The 21,602-nt window shown below is 40.5% G+C and overlaps 1 protein-coding gene across 1 annotated transcript; it reads right to left on the bottom strand.

Moving 5' to 3' along the window:
• Positions 1–292: 292 nt before the first annotated feature.
• IER3IP1 (immediate early response 3 interacting protein 1) lies at positions 293–17,022 on the bottom strand. Its single transcript, XM_032859461.1, has 3 exons — positions 16,832–17,022; positions 2,735–2,836; positions 293–1,480 (listed from the first exon to the last, which is right to left on the bottom strand). Exons 1-3 carry the CDS (start codon positions 16,920–16,922, stop codon positions 1,425–1,427), a joined length of 249 nt encoding a protein of 82 aa, XP_032715352.1. The 5' UTR covers positions 16,923–17,022; the 3' UTR covers positions 293–1,424.
• Positions 17,023–21,602: the final 4,580 nt, after the last annotated feature.

Raw genomic sequence — 21,602 nt, 5'->3', positions numbered from 1 at the left:
TGGTACATCTCTTTGGTTCAGCTGCAAGCCTGCAGCCCAGAGATCATCTATTTCTAATTCAGGCATGGCCAATAGGCATTCAGTACCTGCTCCAAAGTTTTAGAAGTAACCGTAGTCATGGAATAAAAGTTGCTCTTGAGTCTCCTTGATGTAATCAGCAATTCAGTTAACTCACTGAAGGAAAAAAGTGACTGTAATGTTTACTTTCATTAAATTTGTGCTCTGTGATTTTATAGCAAAGAAATGAGATTAATTCAATTAACACTGACAGGTAAGGTACAAAAACAAGTACTTGACTTGGAAATTTAACTTTATTTACAAATGTTCTCCTATAAACAAAGATGCCAATCTATTCCTTTAAACTATTATAACTGGTAGTTTTCAGAAAAAAAAGTTACATAATTTTAATCTTCCTGCATAAACTGTATTATGGGATGAGCAAATATGGAATGGTCTAAGAATATAAAAACAAAACGAAAACTTATCTAACGTGAATCTCTACTGACAGAATAAAAAAATTAAGAATTATACCCCTTAACGTGCTACTCCAGAAAATGGAAATGTCATAATCTGGGGGAGAGGTAAATGCTTCACAATAGTCTTCTTACATAGCACAGTTTAATTGTGACTGTTTAGGATAGCTCTTGCAGGCTAATATTTAGGCTGATTTTAAAAAATAAAATATTATTGTAAAAAGGGCATAGACTTTTCTACACAGATTTTTCTACCAATGGAAATACGTAGTGATCTGACCTCATCATTCAGGCCAATTAATAAAATAACAAACACATGAAAGAACTTAAAAACACAACCTATGTGACTGACTTACAAAATTAGAAATCTCCCTGAAGTCAGAGAGTATTGCTCATAGTTGCTATAAATTTGAACTTGTCATAGTCGAAATGATACATAGACAAAATAAAGAGTTCAAAGTAAAACTATCCAAATTACTGACTTACCATTTTATATGTAGTAACTGCTTTTAAAAAAAATCCTTTAAATTTATCTAGGAAGATAATCACTCTCACATCATAGCTAAGTCACAAAGAACTTCAAAACTTTGAAAAAAAATTTATCCCTGAGAAAGAAGTGAGAGAGAAAAATCTCTAAAAACACACAAGTGACAGTCCTATACCCTCTGAACAATCTTTACCATAGGATGAACTTTTATTAACAATTAGCAATCAAATGTATTCCAGTTCTGGATAGTTACTGCCTCTGATGACCTAAACCTTTTGTAATGAAACTGTAAGTGCAACATTTTTTTAAAAATCAGATAAATAGGGACTCTGGTTTTATTGTCAGATTTACATTTTTGTCAAGTGCAAGGACAACCGGCGATAACATGTATATTCCAATAATGACCGAAGTAATAATTTCTGCTGGCATCTCTTCTTCTGAGTCTCCATTTCCCCCACTGTTCTTCACCCAAATAATAAAAGTAATACAATGGCAACTGAGTTTATGATTATCAATGGCACTGTAAAGAAAAAAAAAAAAGTTTGTTACTATAAAGAAAATAACAGGAAAAACTAAGTAATAGTTATTAGCATCCAGGAAGGATGAAAATATCAAACAATATGTCATTCATAACCATGTGGCAAATTGTTGTAACAAAGGAACATGTACTGGATCATAAAATCCAAAATTTATTTTAAAGAGGGCTTGTGTGACTGCGGTAAGGGTCACTGGTACAACTAGATCAATATGGGACATATGTGAATGGTGCTAGTGCAGGGCTGGGAACACAGAAGCACACCAGGCCCAGGCAAAAGCAGACCCATATGGCTGTGACACTTGACATAAGAAATAAAGAACAAAGAATGGGGCGCCTGGGTCATTCAGTGGGATAAAGCATCTGCCTTCCGCTCAGGTTACGATCTCAGGGTCCTGGGATCGGGCCCCGCATCCTGCTGAGCAGGGAGCTTGCTTCCTCCTCTCTGTCTGCCTGCCTCTCTGCCTACTTGTGATCTCTGTCTGTCAAGTAAATTAAAAAAAAAAAAAAAAAAAAATTTTTAAAAAAAAAAAAAAAGAACAAAGAAGATTCCACAGTTTCACCACTAAATTGAGAGTGAACTTATTTACCATTCTATCCAAAATTGTGATCAAAAGACCTAACAAAGAGGGAGACACAGAGAAACCCTAATTTTAATGGTTTTAAGTAGAAATTTTGAACCCTTCTCTCTCCAGTTGCTCTAAAATACTATCCAATAGAGATGCCAGAGTGGCTCAGTCAGTTAAGCATCTGCCTTCAGCTGACGTGGATCGAGTCCCACGTCGGGCTTCTTGCTTAGCGGGGAACCTGCTTCTCTCTCTGCCTGCTGTTCCCCCTGCTTGTGCTCTCTCTGACAAAAAAATAAAATCTTTAAAATAATATCCAATAGACTGGCAGATATGGGACCTTTATTTTCCTCTCAAAAGCCTTCTAGGACTCTAGATGATGTCACTACTTGAAGCAACATAAATTTCAAAACGTAAGAACACTGCTTTGAAGTCTGAGAGGCAACACATGAACAGATATACCATTGAGCATTCCGTTCGCATCAAGTGGTTTAGACGGAAGTAAGAGGCAAAACTAAAAAAGAAAATCAGTAACTTCTACAGTAAACCCAGGTTGAACAGAAAAAAACTTCACTACAAAAGTGGTGTGATAGTATTCACACTCAGAAGCTTTGCTACTTAAACACCACAAAATTAAAACTTAAAAGAGTGTATCACTAGTTTTTCTTCTTACCTCTCATCACAGTTCTTACAGATCGAATAAGGTTCATTAGCTGAGATTTAATTCCTGGCTCCTCTCCGAATCCACCAATTCCCTGGTCTGCTCCCCAGCCAACTGCATAATATAAAAATGATTAGCTGTGTTAAAATTTATTATGCACTTGCCTTGCTCCCTCATTAGTCATCTTCTAAAAGATTAGCTTGAGACTTTGTTAAAGACATAAAATATAGTCATCTGACTTAAAAGTTACCACACTGATTAAATATTGTAGAATATATTTTTTACTTTTGATAGCAACAATCTTATTTCATTTCCACACTGATTTTATAAAATAAACTACAGTCTGAATTACTCCACAGCATTTAATTCCGTGAAGATGATTGTTTTGACACCCTGATTGGCTTTTTCCCTTTTTTCAAACAAAACATTTTCATGTCAGAACTGATAACCAAGGCATACTGTCAAACTCGATAATTAGCTCACTTCAGAATTTATAAAATCTCACCCAATGAGCAGTATAAAAATGTTGTAGCTGAGACACACTAACTACATTCCTTGGGGAAAAGTGAATGCAAACATGCTCACGGCTTGCTTAGGCTTTCAGAGCGTGGTCCGTCCTGCCAACTGGGGTGTTATCTTTCCCCCTTCATCACTCTCCTCATTTCTCCACTCCAGCTGTGCAATTTAGCTTACTACCCCACTTATTCTCTGTAGAAGAGTCTTTTACCTTCTTCTGTGTCACTTTCCTGATATTATACATCATTATTTCTTCATCTTTATCTACTAGTTCTTTCTTTACTGCCCTACATTCTGCTAAAGGCCTACAAGTCCTCATTTCTGCAACTCCTCCTTCTCTGGCTGGCATTTCAGGCCCACTTTTCATATCTTACATTACATTGTTTTGTATCTCTGATGACTATAGGGCTTACTTGCCGACATGCTGGCCCTTAAACTTGGAGATGATCTTTATTTTATACATGAAAGAACCAGGTCTCAGGAAACAAGACTGCACTTCATTTAATCAACTTTTATTTGGTCAACATAAAAGTCAAGAAAGGGTTGGCTTGCTTCTTTGGTCACATCAACCCTGAGATTTATTATGGGATAAAACTACTTTTAAATTCAAGTTCACAAAAGAGGTGATTTGTGTGGACTCATGCTCCCCCTTCGAGGCCTAGCTCAGGCTCTTCTGACAAGCCACTGCAGTCCACAGGGCTGTCACTCGTTGCGCTCCCACACTGCAGCACCATCACAGTGGTTTCGATCAGCCTCTCTGACGTCTGTCAAGACTCTCTGAGCAGATGCCTCGGGAATCTAGCTGTCTTGACTCCTTGAATTTTTTCGCTTACAGGGTTAGATCTATCCACCACCCGATCATGCGATGATTCCCACTGCCTACTGAATATAGTCCAAACTCCTGAAACTGACATTCTAGCCCTATAGCCCACCACAACCTTCCATGAATTCCTATTCACACTCGATGCCCCCTAATCGTGCTACACGCTAAAGGGAGCTTCTGAATCTAGGTGTGACTTCATCCTGAAGGCCTCTCCTAGTTCCCTCTCATATCATAATAAGGCTTCTTTCTCTTTGTTCCCCAAATAACCTCCTAATCGTTGTGACTGTGTTCTCCTTGGTTAGTTGTTTTCAAGTGTCTCATTAGACTATAAAATCCTGGAAGACAGGGACCAAATTTAGTCTTTCTTCACCTTCCCACTCTCCGGCAAGTACCTAGTAAATGTTTGTGGAATTGAAGTGAATAATGGTCGACTGAGTTAATCTGGGACAAGGTGAAATAAGGTAAATTTTAGGATCATAGTTCCAAAGAACTCTATTTCTGAATTTTTATGACACAATAAGTTATAATATGAACAGATATTCCACTATAGCTTTAGGAGATGAAGACAGAAATCTTCCATATTAAATGTACACATCCATCCAAGCTAAACGCAATTTTAGAAAATAGACCTGCATCTTGACTGGGCAACATCACCCTCCTACTTCAGGATCGACTCTGTCCGGCAAGCAAATAAACTGCCACTTCTCCAACACCCGCTTCTACTCCACTACGAGTTTTACCACCATGCTTTTCCTCCAAATAACTGTCTCATTGTTCTGAGAGCTCAATCAGCACTGCCCACCAAATGGCAGTCCTCTTTTTGTAAATCTTAAGTTCAAACTGTAGCATGAGCCTTCACCTACTTACAGTGTGGTAAAAACTATTTTATATTCCTCTCTAGATGTAGAGGACACACAAAATGACCACCCACCATCAGCTGTGTCAATTTCCAACCTGCGTAACTGCAACAGAAGATTTCTGTGAGAAACCCACACCGCTGGGATAACTTACTTACAGAAACTTCTTTAAGAGCTCTGTACAATAAAAAAGCAGTGTGGTGCTGCTTGTTCAACCTGATAGGGTCAGGGAGGAAAAAGTTAACTCTGACCCTCCTGGGGTCCCTGACTAGGTCTGAAAATTACACTGATAAAGGGTGCCTGGGGGGCTCAGTCAGTTGACTGTCTGACTCTTGATTTTGGTTCAGTTCATGAACTCAGGGTTGTGGGACTGAGCCCCGCCATCTCTCCCTCTCTCTTTTTCTTTCAAAATAAATAAAGTATTTTAAAAAACAGGGAAAATTACACTGATAAAAAGAGATACACAGGAAAAAGCATACAAATTCTATTAACTTTTCACATGTACATGGGAGCCTTCAGAAGAGAAAGTAGACCTAAAGAAGTGATTATAGCAGGAAACTTTTGAGACATTTTTGAAGAACTGATAAGACAAAGGAGTTTGAACTGGGAGTGGGGGGCAATAAATGGTGGAAAAGTAAGAAGGTTTGTTTTTACAGCCTCTCTGGTGATAAGGATGTCTCCCCTCCTCCTGATACAGGGAGGGTACCTTTCACATGGGAGATTAAGCACCAGGCTTTGAGAAAAGAGGGCAAGGGGAGATGGGAGCAGACGGTGAGAGTGACCTTCCTGCTTCTGCCATTTTCTTGAGCTCCTTCAGCTTAAGATACTCAATACTGCCAAGGTGTCATATTTTGGGGCAGCATGTCCTAAACCTTGAACCTCATCAATGGATATACATTTTTATCTTAGCTTTGTCCTGAAACCCTACTAAAAATGACAATAAAGGATATATGTTAACAAAAGAGAAGTCTCCAGGCAAGAGAAGTCAATCAAAATTTGGACATTAAAAAATAAATGAGGGGCGCCTGGGTGGCTCAGTGGGTTAAGCCTCTGCCTTCGGCTCGGGTCGTGATTCCAGGGTCCTGGGATCGAGCCCCGCATCGGGCTCTCTGCTCTGCAGGGAGCCTGCTTCGTCCTCTCTCTCTCTCTGCTTCTCTGCCTACTTGTGATCTCTGTCTGTCAAAATAAATAGATAAAATCTTAAAAAGAAAAAAAAAAAATAAATGAAGAAGGGTAACTGACCTAGCGGAGAAAGCTGAAACCTAAACTCTGCAGGGAGCACACAACACAACACTGGGGAAACTCCTGCTGAGAATAAGAACCCTGGGAAGGTGAGAGAATCCTCAAAGTGCCAATGTGGGCAACAGGGGCAAAAAACAGGAGGACTCACTGAAGGTGTACCTAAAAGCGGTTAGCTCCCCCCTGCCCTCCCATCTCCTTTCCTAGACTTGACTGATGGAAGAGTATGCGAGTATGCCTCTCACTACATCAAAGACAAGAAGTTTACTCTCACCAGAGAACCACAGAAGCTCTGGACTTGGGGACGTCCACTATGAGTGGACGGAATGAAAGTCTGCACACCAAAGTGTCAGACTCTTACCCATCTCCTCTGCTTGTCTCTAAGTCTAATCATATAACGCTTACATTCTGCAGGCAGGAAGTTAGAAAATTACTTGGAAACTGTCCAGCTCCCCAGTAAGAAAGACTTCAGATACTGACACTGGGAAGTGGAGGGAAGGGTCAACAAGACAAATTCTTTAAACACCAGTGAGACCCACTAGTAAACAAGCCCCAACCACACAGCACAGCTTCCAATGAACCTCTCTGTGCCCTACACTTAAAAATGGACTGTCAGGGGGCACCTGGGTGGCTCAGTCATTGAGTGACTGCCTTTGGCTCAGGTCATGATCCTAGGGTCCTGGGATCAAGCCCCGAATTGGGCTCCCTGCTCAGCGGGAAGCCTGCTTCTCCCTCTTCCACTCCCCCTGCTTGTGTTTCCTCTCTCTCTGTGCCTCTATCAAATGAATTAATAAAAATCTTTAAATAAAAAAAAAAAAGAACTGTCAGAAGAAACAATCCTTAACATGGAAGACAGAGCAAAAAAGGAAAAAGGAAACTTTGAGGAAGAGACAAAGCAAGAAGTCAAAGACAGTATTTTTACTATTTTTTTAAAGTGACTGGTTTATACTTTATTTTTTTAAGTAATCTCTATGCCTAACCTGGTGCTCAAACTCACAACCTCAAGATCAAGCATCGTCTGCTCTACCGACTACAAGCTAGGTGCCCCAGGAGAAAATATTTTTAAAAATGAATATCCATAGAGAGTAAAGCTACTGTACCTATGAAACAAGAATAGGATGACATAAAAAAGGAACATTAAGGAATTAAGACAGAGCCCTTGTTCTTGCTACATTAGCCTAAGAAGTTCGAGAGGTTGACAGATTAAGTTGAGGAAACCTATTAGACAAGGCTAAAGGAAAAAGAAGAATATCAACCCGTCAAAATAACTGGAGTTTCAGAGAGAAGAAAGAACAGACAAGAAGAAACATCAGAGAAATATTAAGAGATAATATTGCAGAACTGAAGGACATGAGCCTTTAAGCCAAAAGGACCCAACAAGAGAACAGCCCAATAAAAAAAGGCCCATATGTTGCCACATTTTTGTAAAATCTCAGCCTCTGAAGACAAAGAGAATACCTTAAAAGCTTTCAGAGAGACAACTCAGGTTGTACAAATAATCAGAAACAGAATGGTATCAGACTTCTTTATGTCAATACTGGAAATGAGTAAAGTGAAAAATGTCTTCAAAATTCTGAAGAAAAATTAGTTCCAATCTAGAATTCTATACCCAAACCACAAATCAACTAGAGGAAAGACATCACTGTTTTTTATTGTTCAGCTGTGAGCAATATTCAGTGATAGTAATATAAATATGGAATACCAATATCGCTAATAATTGGTTGGAGATAAGATGGGGGAAAGGAAATGTGTGCGTACTTGGGCTCCCACAAGCACAAATGTGCTGCTGATGGTATACTTATACTAAGCCCTTCCACAACAGTAAGTCAGTGAACTTGGAAGGGTTGAAAATAACTGCTTTTGAGAAACGGGGCTCAGGCTGAAGAGAGATGGGGCAGAGGGCTTCTATCTTTCTTTACAAACAGAAGAGCTTTTTGACTTTAACAACCACACACACATATACACTGCTTTGATAAAAAGGAAAATGAAATTTAAAAAGCAAGCCTGTAAAGATGCTTACCCACTGGAGAAATCCCTATGCAATTAGGCCTTCCTCTCCAGGGCATGAACACTCTGAGGGCAGGGACAAGGTCTACAAGTGGGAAGATTTCATCCATGAGTCACTCTGAATATTTAAAATTATGTTTTAAAACCAGCTTTAAATTTTATTGCTGGTTTCATTTCCTTTACTTGCTTTTTTAGAATTATCATTGCTAAAATTATCAAGCCTTTCCACCCACAGCCACAATCTCAGATGGTAAAAGGACTTGTTTTCAGTATGTTATGGATCATGCACTCAATTTTTGTTAGAAAGCATAATTTCCACACACATAAACACACACTGGAATACATCTCAGCCAAAAAAAGGGATGAGATAATGCCATTTAAGACGGCATTCTGGGCCTCGAGGATATTATTATAAGTAAAATAAGTCAGTCTAAGAATGACAAATACCATAGGATGAATGAGCAAAAAGCAGAATCAGATATATAAATACAGAGAATAAATTGATGGTTTCTAGAGAGGAGGAGAGTGGGGGGATGGGCAGAATGGATGAAGGGGAGAAGGAAGTACAGACTCTCATTTATGGAATGAGTAAGTCGTGAGAATAAAAGGCACTGAGTAAGGAATGCAATCAATGATATTGTAAGAGTGATCTACTGATGGATTGGGACAAATGGTAAGTACACTTGTGGTGAACACAGCATAATGTATAAATCTGTCAAACCATTATGTTGTACACCTGAAATTAATGTAACATTGTGTGTCAATTACTCAAATAAACCAAGCAACGAGAAAAAAGAAAAAAGAAAGCATAATTTCCAACAATCTTTTTTTCTTTTACACCTGTTTCAAAAATGTCTGAATGAATGTTTTTACATAGTAAGTGAAGTGACTGCCAGAAAAAAATGTATTTTCCAACACTGAATAAGTGCTCTTCAACAAAACAGGATAAAACTACAATATTGGGAGTACCATATTTTAAGCATCAGCATCGAAGTATTTTTAAAAGTATTAAGTTACCAGTTAATTTAATTTTATTTTTTTTTAAAGATTTTATTTATTTATTTGACAGACAGAGATCACAGTAGGCAGAGAGGCAGGCAGAGAGGAAGGGAAGCAGGCTCCCTGCTGAGCAGAGAGCCCGATGGGGGGCTTGATCCCAGGACCCTGGGATCATGACCTGAGCCGAAGGCAGAGGCTTTAACCCATTGAGCCACCCAGGCACCCCAAGTTACCAGTTAATTTTAGCTTAGTCTCTATTCTCATGCTACCAGAATGAAAACTAAATTCTGGGCAGAGAGAGTAAATCATTTGTTTAGATATTCCATGGACAAACACAAAGGTGACAAGTAAAGGACCTGATGCCATGGATTATCTTTTACTATAACAAATAGTTCTCTCTCCAACTGGTATTTAGGGAAGTTGTTTTTCTAAGGAAACTGGTCAAAGCTTTAGAAAGTTTTGTTTTTGTTTTTGTTTTTTTTTAAGGAGAAATATTTAATTCTGCCACTCTCTTGACACCTCTTCCATTGCTAGAGAACAAATGGTAAGACCAGCCACCACTGGTCAGTGCCATAATTTCAGGAAGAGAATTAAATATAAAAAGTGACTTACTGCAAATACCAAAAATGTTCTTCTGCCCAGACTTCAAGTCATATACAAATGGCAATCCATACAGATTCAGACAACAACCCTCAGCCAGATACTTTCTCAAGAAAAGTACAAGTATTAGTATAGTTAGTGTTAGTATTAAAAGTATTAATACAGTTTTAAGGGCTGGCTGACCCTGTTTCCATACATGCAAAAGAAGTAAGTGTGCTTCACTTTGTCAGTGTCACCAAGTTCACATGGGAATCAAATGCTATCTCCAGAATAAAGAATTCTGCTAACATAAAGCTTAAAATATTACCTTGATCTGGTATATTTGGACTAATCCCTCTTGGATCAATGTAATTAATTTTCAACACAACATAAAACTGTTCAATCTGGGATGAAATTCAACAAATGTTTTTTTGGAGTATACATTTACAGAGAAGTTTTTTTACATGTCTACATGGTTTTCTCAATGTTCTATAAGCTGCCATGCTCACATCATGACTATCCATACACGGCCTGTAGAATGCCTCGCTCATTTCTCTATATTTATGCACACCTGATTTACTGTTTAACATCTACCTCCTTTAGGAATTCTCCATCCATTACTTGGACTCATACAGCTCTCACTACTCTAAACTCTAATGTTACACTGGCTCTGGTGCAGTCATTTAAACCCTGAATCAGTAATACCTTGTAATATTTTAACTATTTGCTATGGACTGAACTGTGTCTCCCCCCAAATTTCTGTGTTGAAGCCTATGTGGAGGTGGGGTCTTAATGAGGTAATTACAGTTAAATGGATCTTTAGGGTAGGGCCCTAATCTGATAGGGCTGTGGCCTTACAAAAAAAAAAAGGAAGAGAGAGATCTCGATTCCTCCTCCCTCCCTCCACCTAGCCATGTGAGGACACAGTAAGAAAGTGGCCATCTGCAAACCAGCAAGATAGCCCTCTCCAGAACTTTACCTGATCTTAAGACTTCCAGTTTCCAGAACCAGGAGAAAACAATTTCTGTTGGTTAAGCTATCCAGTCTATGATACTTTGTTCCGGCAGCGAGAGCTGACTCATACACTGTTTCATATATGAAATGTTTCTTTTGTAGCACTCATAAATGCTACTGGATATACCTGTCAAATGGATCCATACCCAGCACCATAAACAAAAACTAGTAAGAATAATTTTTACAGGTATTAAAATTCACTATGTGCGTGTATTTTTTTTTTCTTGTACAGAAAGGTAATTTGCATCATTGTGGAACACTAGAAGAAACACAATCTGCATTACAGTCAAAATATTAAACTATTTGTACAAACATACAGTTCTCAAATCAGGAGTTGCAACAATACAATAATGGTAACATTATTCAGTTATTTAGAAGATATTCACTGACTGATGGAATTGAAAAAAATGAGAGAATCCTTGCCATTAGTCTATTGGGGAAGACCACAAAGGAACTGCAGTGGGGCAAAAGCCCATGGAATAGGTCAAGGATGGTTTCTGGGAGAGGCAAATGGCAGAGATAGGCCTTAAAGAACAGTCTAAGGTAAGTCAAGGTCACTAAAGGCAGAGATAGTATTCTTAAAGCTCAGTAGCAAAGAAAAGCACCATGGTAAGAATGTGTGTGCACAAGCTAAATACTGGGGAAGGGTAAAAGGGAAGGACAGAGAAGGGATACATTATGATGAGCTTGTCAGTCACACAAGGTGGTCTGACTTTTATATTGGAGGCTATGAATATTAAAGAACTCAGGAATTTGAAACCACTGAGAAACATGTGCAGCTTCTCTTAGAAGGTAAAACAAAGAGAAACAAAACTGGAGGGAGGGTGACTAGTGAGGAGGTTACTATAAAAATCTAGGCAAGAGTTAAGAGCCTACATAAACAATATTTAACAAATACTTAAAATATTTTAAAATTCTATTTTAAAACACACTTAGATATTTCACTTTTTTTTATAGTAACCCCTATACACAACATGTGCTGTGAACTCACAACCCTAAGATCGAGTCATAGGGTCCTCTGAGTCAGGCAGGCACCCCTGAATTAAGAGAGATTTTTTTTTTTTAAGTTGGTTCCATGACCAATATGGGGCTTGAACTCAGGACCCTGAAATCAGGAGTGGCATGTCTCCCGACTGGGCCAGCCAGGTACCCCTTAGATACTTTAAAACCACAGCTTGGGGCGCCTGGGTGGCTCAGTGGGTTAAAGCCTCTGCCTTCGGCTCAGGTCATGATCCCAGGGACCTGGGATCCAGCCCCGCATCGGGCTCTCTGTTCAGCAGGGAGCTTGCTTTCTCCTCTCTCTCTCTCTCTCTGCCAACTTCTCTGCCTACTTGTGGTCTCTGTCAAATTAATAAATAAAATCTTAAAAAAAAAAAAAAAGATTTAAAACAACAGCTTACCCACTTAGACAAGCCAAGGTAGTGTTTTCCCATAGTTCTGGGACCATATTCAAAATACATGTTCAGATAAAATATCTGTGCTACTTCTGGAGAGAGGAGGAAATGAAGACAAAGTTCTAGGGGGCAAAGTATTAACATTTCTGGGCCATTCCAACAGTTTGTAGCAATGATTTTCATTTGGGGCACAAAGCTAAGTCACCTGCAGAAATTTTGGAAAAGACACAGCTGAACTTCACTTCTGGAAAATTTAAATGCACGTCTGGAATAAGGTCTAGATGTTGTATTCTCTTTCAAGATCATTTTGGGAATTCTGGGTCCATTTCCTTTAGGAGCAACTGTCAGTTTCTGCAAAAAGCCAACTGGGATTTTGATAGACTGCATTAAGTCTGTAAATCAATAATATTAAGTATTATCATTTTTTTTTTTTAAATCAGAGAGAAAGTTAGCACAAGCAGGGGGAGTGCAGGCAGAAAGAGAAGCAGGTTCCCCACTGAGCAAGGAGCCCCATCTGGGACTTGATCCCAGGACCATAGGATCATGACCTGAGCTAAAAGCAGCCGCTTAACCAGCTGAGCCACCCAGGGGTCCCTAAGTATTGTCATCTTAATGATATTAGGTCTTCTGATCCATGAACATGGATGTCTTTATTTTCTTTAATTCCCTTTAAGAATATTTTTATTCTTTAATTCTATTCAATAATGCTTTATATTTTTCAGAGTACAAGATTTGCTTCTCTTCTGTTAAATTTATCCCTAAGTATTTTGTTATTTATATTGTAAATGAAATTGTTTAATTTCAATTTCAATTGTTCATTGTTCATGTATAGAAAAACAATTTCCTCCTGACCTCGTATCCTGCACTCTTACTGGACTCATTTATTCATTCTAATAGGTTTTTAGTGACCCCACAGTGTTCCTCAAAAAATTAAAAATAGAACTACTGGGGCATCTGGGTGGTTCAGTTGGTTAAGCATCCAGCTCTCGGTTTTGGTTCAGGTTGTGATCTCAGGGTCACGAGATCTCACTCAGCACTGGCTCCCTGCTCAGTGGGGAGTCTGTTTGAGATTCTTGCTCCCTATCCCCACCCCCCCCTCCACTCATAGGTGCATGCTCTCTCTCTCAAATAAATAAATCTTTTAAAATATATATATTAAAAATAGCACACTACCATATGATCCAGCAATTGCACTACCGAGTATTTCTTAAAGAGATGAAATCACTATCCTGAAGATATATTTGTACTCCTATGATCACTGCAGCATTATTCACAATAGCCAAGACATGGAAACAGTCTAGGTGTGCCCTGACAGATGAACGGGAAAAGAAAATGTTGTGTATATATTAAATGGAATATTATTCAGCCATAAAAAAGAGAAACCTGCCATTTGTGACATGAGTAAATCTGGAGGGTATTACAGTAAGTCAAATAAGCCAGACAAATATTATCTTACTTATATGAGGAATCTCAGAACATCAGACTTTGGGAACAGAGAGTAGTATGGTAGTTGCCATGGGTTGAGTGGTGAGGGAAATGAGAAATTCCTGGTCTAAAGGTACTACCTTTCAGTTATAAGATGAGTAAGTTCCAGGGATCTAACGTACGGCATGGTGACCACAGTTAAAAATACTGTACTGTATACCTGAAAGTTGGGCTGAGAGGAAATTTTAGATGTTCTTATCCCCACAACACAGCCAAATTATAATTATGTGAGGTGGAGAACAGTAACTGTGGTAAGCATTTTGTAGTATATATATGTATCGCATGATCACTGTTCACTTTAAATTATACAATGTTATACAGGCCTACCTTGTTTCCCTTTACGGCACTTCCCAGATAGTGTGTTCTTCACAAACTGAAGGTTTATGGCAATCCTGTGTCAAGCAAATCTATCGGTGCCACTTTTCCAACAGCTCACTTTTTGTCTCAGTCACATTTTCGTAATTCTCACAGCATTGCAAAATTTTTCATTATTACTCTTATTTGTTACGGCGATCTCCCTTTTATCACTTTCTACCCACTTCTCAAACATTCCAATTTGGATTTTATCCACTGTTGTAACTGCTTGTGTAAAATTACCAATGACTTCTATTACCCTGAATCCTTAGGATATTTTCTGGCCTTTTCTGATTTCCCTGAACATTCCCCTGCTGTATCATGTCTCCTTGACTTCTGTGAAACCCCACTGTCTAGATTTTCCCATTTCTCTTGTTTTGCTCACTCATCAATTTCTCCTGTCCGTTCTTCCAGCTCTACCTACACATTAAATATTGGAAGAGATTCTGGGACTGTCCTGGTCACCAATTCTCTTTGACGGTATTCTCTCCCTGAGCAATTTCATCTCTTCATATGGCTTCATTTATCATCTGTGGTTGACAAGCTCAAATTCAATCCCCACTGTGGCTCTTGCTTCTATTCCATAGACTTAACTCCAACTGACTATCCCACACTTCCACTCACATATCTCACAGAAATCTCAAACTCACCGTGTCTAAAACTTATTTCACTATCTTTTCCCCTCTTTACCCACCACTGCTGCCCTCATTTTTCTTCCAGTACTCTCTACCTTGGTAAAGGTACTATGCTTCACTCAGTTGCTAATTCAGAAAACCTAGAGATCTTTGACTTTTTCCTCTCCCTCATTCCTAATGTCTAAACAGTGAAATTCTGCCTTTTCTATCTTTAAAATATCTTCTGATTTATATAGTCTCCTAGGACTACCTTAACAAAACGCCACAAACTGGATGGCTTAGCAGAAATTTATTTTCTCATGGTTCTGGAGACCAAAATCAAGGGGTTAGCAGAGCTGGTTCCTTTTGTGGGCTCTGAAGATCTCATCCATGCCTCTCAATGCGCTGGTAGTTATTGGCAATCCTTGGCATTCTCTGGCTTCTTGCTGCATCACTCTAATCTCTGCCTCTGTTGTCATTTGGCCTTCTTCCCCTATGTTTTTGTATCTCTCTCTCCTTACATGGACACATCACTGGACCTAGGGCCATCCTAATTCAGTGTGACCTTATCTCAACTTGATTACATCTGCAAAGACCCAATTTCCAAATAAGGTCACCTACACAGGTACCAAGGGTTAGGACTTCAATGTATCTTTTGGAGGGACACAATTCAACCCCCACATATCTCCTACTTTTCTGTATTCTATAGTAGTGAGGAGATGGACTTTTGAGTCAGAATGCCTTGGTAAATCCTAGCTCTGTCACTTTCTAACTGTGTGATCATAGAAAAGTTACCCACTCTTCTTTTGTACTTCTGGTTTCCCATCTGCAAAGTGGGGATGAAAACAGTACCTATCGCATAGGGTTGTTGTGAGGGTCATACAAGTTAATATATATGTAAAGCTCTTGATACAGATCCTGGTATGTGGTATTAAGTGTTAGTTGTTACTATTATTGTACCCACTCAACTGATGTTATACCCACCATTCTACTTGCCCTGTTTGGAATGGTGCTTCCCACACCCATTATTCTACCTTTCCAATCTGTTCTCCACACTGCAGTAAGGCTCTTGCAAATAAGACAAATCCGATCATGTCTCTGCCCTGCTTAAAACTTTAAAACTTCATTTTCACCTGCCCCAGTTTTCACAAGAGCTCTTACTCCTCACACTCCCAACCCTTCACCTGATTAATGTTTACTCACTTATTAGATTTTGGGTTAAACACACTTCCTCCACAAAGCTTTCAAAGGTTCACAAGTTAGTGCTTCCCTGCACTTCTCTTTCATAATATTCTGCATACTTGTCATTGTTACTTGCTCGTTTTTTACTTAACTTTCATTAGAAGAGCAAATGACTGCTGTAACCTCACCTCCTAATTACATCGGCTCGGCACAAAATTTGTGCTCAGTAAATCTGAAGGAATAAATGAAATGAATCAGTCTTGCTCATGGGATTGGGTTTCCGTGTCTCAGAGAGACATATTTGGCATACTTACAAATGACGGTGTATTCTGTGATTAGGTATACTTGCGCAAATGATGCACCTCGTGCAGTATCCTGTCTTAATTTTGCCTCATACAGCAATTAGTGGCCCGCCCGGGATGGCATGGAAATCGCCGTATTGTGTGGGATGACAGGCATAATTGTGTCTTCATCTTAGTATTCTTTGATTCTAGCCTGGCACACTGAAGACATCCAATAAACTGGGCTGAATAAACTTCTCTTGGAACGTGGGTGTTTGGATGCCATGATAATCTGAACACCCTCCCCTTCCACCTAGCCTCAAACACCAGGAATCCCCATGGCCCTCCATCAGTTCATTCTTCAATTGCCCGTGCTCCAAAATGAGCCACGCCCCTCCCTCTGTAACTAAAACCTCAGACCCTAGGTTCCTGATCATTAAAAGCGATCACAGAGGAGGGCACTGAATTACTAAGCTAAACTAATCGCAGTCAGAGGCGTCCCTGGCTCTTCTCTGTACCCCTTCCCATCCCAACTCCCGGGGTCCCGCACACAGGCGACATCTGTTAATCTTCGTCCCGCTGTTGAGCTCAAACTCGGTGAGACGGAAGTGGCTCGGATTCCTCCCTCCAAGGAAGGGCCGCCAAGAGTGGAGTCCTCGGGCTCCCGTCGGTCGCGGCCCAGGGTCTCCCCTCCCGCGGCCCACCTCTGCTCCGCACCCCCCGGGCTCCGCCGCCCCCTCAGCCCGGCCCCGCGGTCCCACTCACTGTTCTTGAGGAAGCGCTCCTCGTGCAGCACCGCGATGGCATTGACGCAGAGCAGGGCCGCCTGCAGCAGCGAATACAACGTAAAGGCCATGGCCTCCCGGAGCCGCCCCGAGGCCCCACTGATCTTTCTCCCGCCGCCGCAGGGGACGTGGCGCCGCCACGGCTGGAGCTCTCCTACGGGAGCCGGGGAGGGACCAAACGCGCTCTCCCGGAAGCTCCGCCCCGACCTGCCTAAGACCCGCCCCTTACGTCAGCGAGGCGCGTGTGATCGGCTGTCTAGACCTCCGCAGTCCAGGGTAGGAGCCAGCCACGCGTGGCTGCTGAAAGCTAGAAACGTGGCTGGGCGCACTTGAGGTGCTGTAAAGTGTATAAGACTGTACACACCGGATTTCAAGGACTTAGGACGAAAACAACGTAAAATCTCCCATTAATTTTAAAATATTGGTTACATGTTAAAATGATATTTTGAATATATTAGGTAAATAAATTGAATAATTAGCATAACTTTTACTGTAGGGGCGCCTGAGTGGCTCAGTCGGTTAAGTGTCTGCCTTGAGCTGGGGTCACGATCCCAGGGCCCCAGGATGGAGCCCCTTTTCTGGTTCCCTGCTCAGCGGGGAGCCTGCTTCTCCCTCTCCCTCTGTTGCTCCCCATGTTTGTGCCCTCTCATAAATAAATAAAATCTTTTTTAAAAAATTAACTTCTACTGTTTACTTCTACTTTTTTCTTTTCTTTCTTTTTTTTTCTTTTTTACTGTGGCCCAGAGGACATAGATAATGGCATGTGAGGCTTGCACAGTATTTCAGTTGGACAGCACTGTACCAGATGCTCCTGAGAGCTGCATGGGATGTTAATATTCCTATTTTACAGATAAAGAAACAGAGGCTTTGGCAAATAAGTGTCTTTTTTTAAGTAAAAAAATGACATGTACTAAAATCACTCAGTGAGAAACATTCTCTCCGTGATTAAACTAGCCAGTCTCCTCTAAACCCTCTTATCAAGTACATCTCAACCTCAGCCTATTAAAAACTACAAATTCTCAACACAAATGATTTAATCCACTCTCCTAGCCCTCCATTAAATGACTTAAACAAACAGTAACATAGTTTCTAACAGCTCAAGGCCAAATCCCTAGGATGACCCCAGGCCCCCTTCAAGTGTCTGCCTGAGAAAACTCAATGCTGCCAAAAGAATTTACTATTTGTTCTAGCCAACCTGAAAATAGGCCCCTGACCATATGGTCCATATATACTATGGAATATTATGCCTCCTTCAGAAAGGATGAATACCCAACTTTCAATCCAACTATCAACAGGGACGGGACCGGAAGAGATTATGCTGAGTGAAATAAGTCAAGCAGATAGAGTCAGTTATCATATGGTTTCACTTACTTGTGGAGCATAAGGAGGAGGACATGGGAAGATGGAGAGGAGAAGTGAGTTGGGGGAAATTGGAGGGGGAGACGAACCATGAGAGACTGTGGACTCTGTGAAACAAACTGAGGGTTTTGGAGGGGAGTGGGGTGGAAGGTTGGGTGAACCTGGTGGTGGGTATTATGGAGGGCACATATTGCATGGAGTGCTGGGTGTGGTCCGTAAACAATTCTGGAACACTGAAAAGAAATTTAAAAGGGGGGGGGCTACAAAAATAAATAAATAAATAAATAAATAAATAGCCTACAATTGTGAATCCTTCTCCTGTCCCTTTGAGATGTGTATGTATCTCCTATAATTCAGTAGTGTCTTTCTGGCCTGAAAATTATTCCTTTAAAATGTAATCATCAGGAAGAATAAAGCCTCTGTTTCCCAGTGTCTGTGGGAGGGTAGAATCCTAACTTTAATAATTGTCAGCTAACCGTCACAACTGGCCTGTCAACATTTACACTGACCACCCTTCTGTAATTTGTCACTTCTCTGACTCTACTGAGCCCCTGTTCACCTCCCTTTCTTCTCCCTTTAAAATGCCCAGTCACCTCTGTACAAATTGACATTGAGGTCAGTTTGCATTTGACCCTCTTGCCTATTGCAATAGTATATTACAGATTAATATCTGTCTTTACCATTGTAACTGGTGTCTAGCTTTGTTTATCTTTCACAGCAGCAGTAAGAACCTGAGTTTGATTATGTTGAATTTTAGATATTGTTTGAGGTTGAGTATGCAAATTAGTCACCTTCTGAACTTCTCATGGTCCCCTAAAATAGAAAATAGAAAAGCAGCACATTAGTCCCAGAAAGGACTTTGGAGACCCATGTGCTTGCTGCTGTTGCTGCTGGAAAAGACACTAGCCAAAACTAATAATAATAGAAGAGGAAGGAGAAGGAGAAGAAGACGAAGACGAAGATGAAGAAGAAGACGACGAAGAAGAAGAGTTGTTAATCTCCCAGGAAGAAATTAAGCTTAAATAGGCCAACTAGTTAGTACCTACAGGGAAGAAGAGATGTATTATTTCCCACAGACAAATAGGAACACTAACTCCAAAATTGGCCCTATATGCAGATCAGATAGGGAAAGACACAGGAAGATAAAGTAAAGGAAATAAAAGAAACAGCAAGATACCAACAAATCTTCCAGTTTTTCAAGATCCCACTGGTGATAGAGAAGGAAGGTTGTTCTTGTAAGTGGACAGTGACCAATCCAGGATATCTACCCTGGGCTGGGAGAGGGGTAAGGGCACCCAGGGGCCTTGTCTGGAAGCTTCGGTTGAGCAGTAAATCACAGTTTTTACTAGTTTGTATATTTACTGAGGAGGGGGTCATATGGGGTGCCTGGAGAGTATGGGGATAGATGTAGAGGAGGTGGGGTAAACTCCTCTCAGTTACCTCTTTGTGTCACTTGCCCCTGGATCACAACTCACATGATTCAGTTCCTGTACTTTCAAAAGAATCAGGTTAACCTCTCTGGGCCTCTGTTACTTCATCTATAAAATTAGGTGATTACGATCTCTAAGGCTTCTTCAGCTCCTAAAATCTCTAGATCTAGCAAAAGCAGCTTAAAATATAAGATAGGGTATGAGTACTATTACCACATTTACTGATCCACTATTTTTCAAAAATCTAGGCTTGTAGACTAAGCTGATAATAGCGGATTACATTTTTCAAAATTGTTCCTCAGATGTCCTTACTTCCAAAAATATTTTAAAAGCTTGGAATTTTTAAAATATATTTATTCAACAGTTATCTCAGTTTAGGAAAAAAAAATCTTTCCCCAAACAAAGAAAAATGCATATTCTATATCTTAGTAGCTTGGAAAAAAAATCCCAACTCATGTAGTTTACTGAAAATTAGAGCCTGCTGCATGCTGCTGACATTCTGAGGTCTGTGCGGTCCATTTTCACCAATTCATGTAAGATATCTTAGCAGGTGCTGCTGTCGAGTGGTTTTCAATTTCATATACAGATGGCTCCTTAACATTTGCTCTCAGTATTTTTTTTTTTGTATTCAGACTATTACAAGGCATACTTTGGCATCTGGGACCATCTCACCACAGACTTTCTTTGTAACTATGTACTTTCTTTGTAACTGGTACTATGGAGTCAATGTTTTCATTCCTTTGACAAAAATCAAAGAATGAATGCCTTCAGGAAAGTTCCTTTAGGCAATGGGGAGCAATGGTTAAGATAATGTCTAGGGTAATCTTTATGTTTGACCCCTGATTAGATGTGTATGGGGGGGAGCTGGTAGGGTAGGTGTAGAATTCAAACTTACCTTTTAAAGGTAAGTGGTCCAGGATGGACTCAGTCCTTGGACTTGGGAGAAATTACATTACTGAACTCAATTTCTACCCTTCCATGTACCAGTGCCTTTGCCTTTTCATTGGGCTGATCCTTGACTTTGAGTTCAGCTATATGACTTATTCTGGCCAATAGAATAAGAAGGAAGTTATGCTGGACCAGCTCTGAGCCTAAGCCTCAAAAGGTCTTATATGTTTCTTTCTTGTGCCTCTGAAATTGCCATGAGGTGTGGGGGAGGGGGAAAAACAAGCATGCTTCAGCCAGTCCACTGGTTCTAGGAGAAGGATGAGAGTTACTTGAAGCAGAAGAAGCAGAAGAAGAAGGAGAAGCAGAATCAGAAGAAGCAGAAGCAGCAGAAGAAGAAGCAGAAGAAGAAGCAACAGAAACAGAAGAAGAAGCAGAAGCAGAAGCAGGAGAAGAAGCAGAAGCAGAAGCAGGAGAAGCAGAAGAAGAAGCAGAAGAAGCAGAAGAAGAAGCAGAAGAAGCAGGAGAAGAAGCAGAAGCAGGGGAAGAAGCAGAAGCAGGAGAAGAAGCAGAAGCAGAAGCAGGGAAGAAGGAGAAGCAGAAGCAGGGAAGAAGCAGAAGCAGGGAAGAAGCAGAAGCAGGAGAAGAAGCAGAAGCAGGAGAAGAAGCAGAAGCAGAAGCAGGGAAGAAGGAGAAGAAGAAGCAGGGAAGAAGCAGAAGCAGGAGAAGAAGCAGAAGCAGAAGCAGGGAAGAAGGAGAAGCAGAAGCAGGGAAGAAGCAGAAGCAGGGAAGAAGCAGAAGCAGGAGAAGAAGCAGAAGCAGAAGCAGGAGAAGCAGAAGAAGAAGCAGAAGAAGCAGCAGAAGAAGCAGAAGCAGGAGAAGAAGCAGAAGCAGAAGAAGCAGGAGAAGAAGCAGAAGCAGAAGCAGGGGAAGAAGCAGAAGCAGGAGAAGAAGCAGAAGCAGAAGCAGGGAAGAAGGAGAAGCAGAAGCAGAAGCAGGGAAGAAGGAGAAGCAGAAGCAGGGAAGAAGGAGAAGCAGAAGCAGAAGCAGGGAAGAAGCAGAAGCAGGAGAAGAAGC

This window comes from Lontra canadensis, unplaced genomic scaffold, assembly GCF_010015895.1.
Source record: "Lontra canadensis isolate GAN:19392208 unplaced genomic scaffold, GSC_riverotter_1.0 scaffold17, whole genome shotgun sequence".
Taxonomy (NCBI): domain Eukaryota; kingdom Metazoa; phylum Chordata; class Mammalia; order Carnivora; family Mustelidae; genus Lontra; species Lontra canadensis.
The sequence above is the reverse complement of the archived record's forward strand: the minus strand, read 5'-3'. Positions and strand labels throughout refer to the sequence as shown.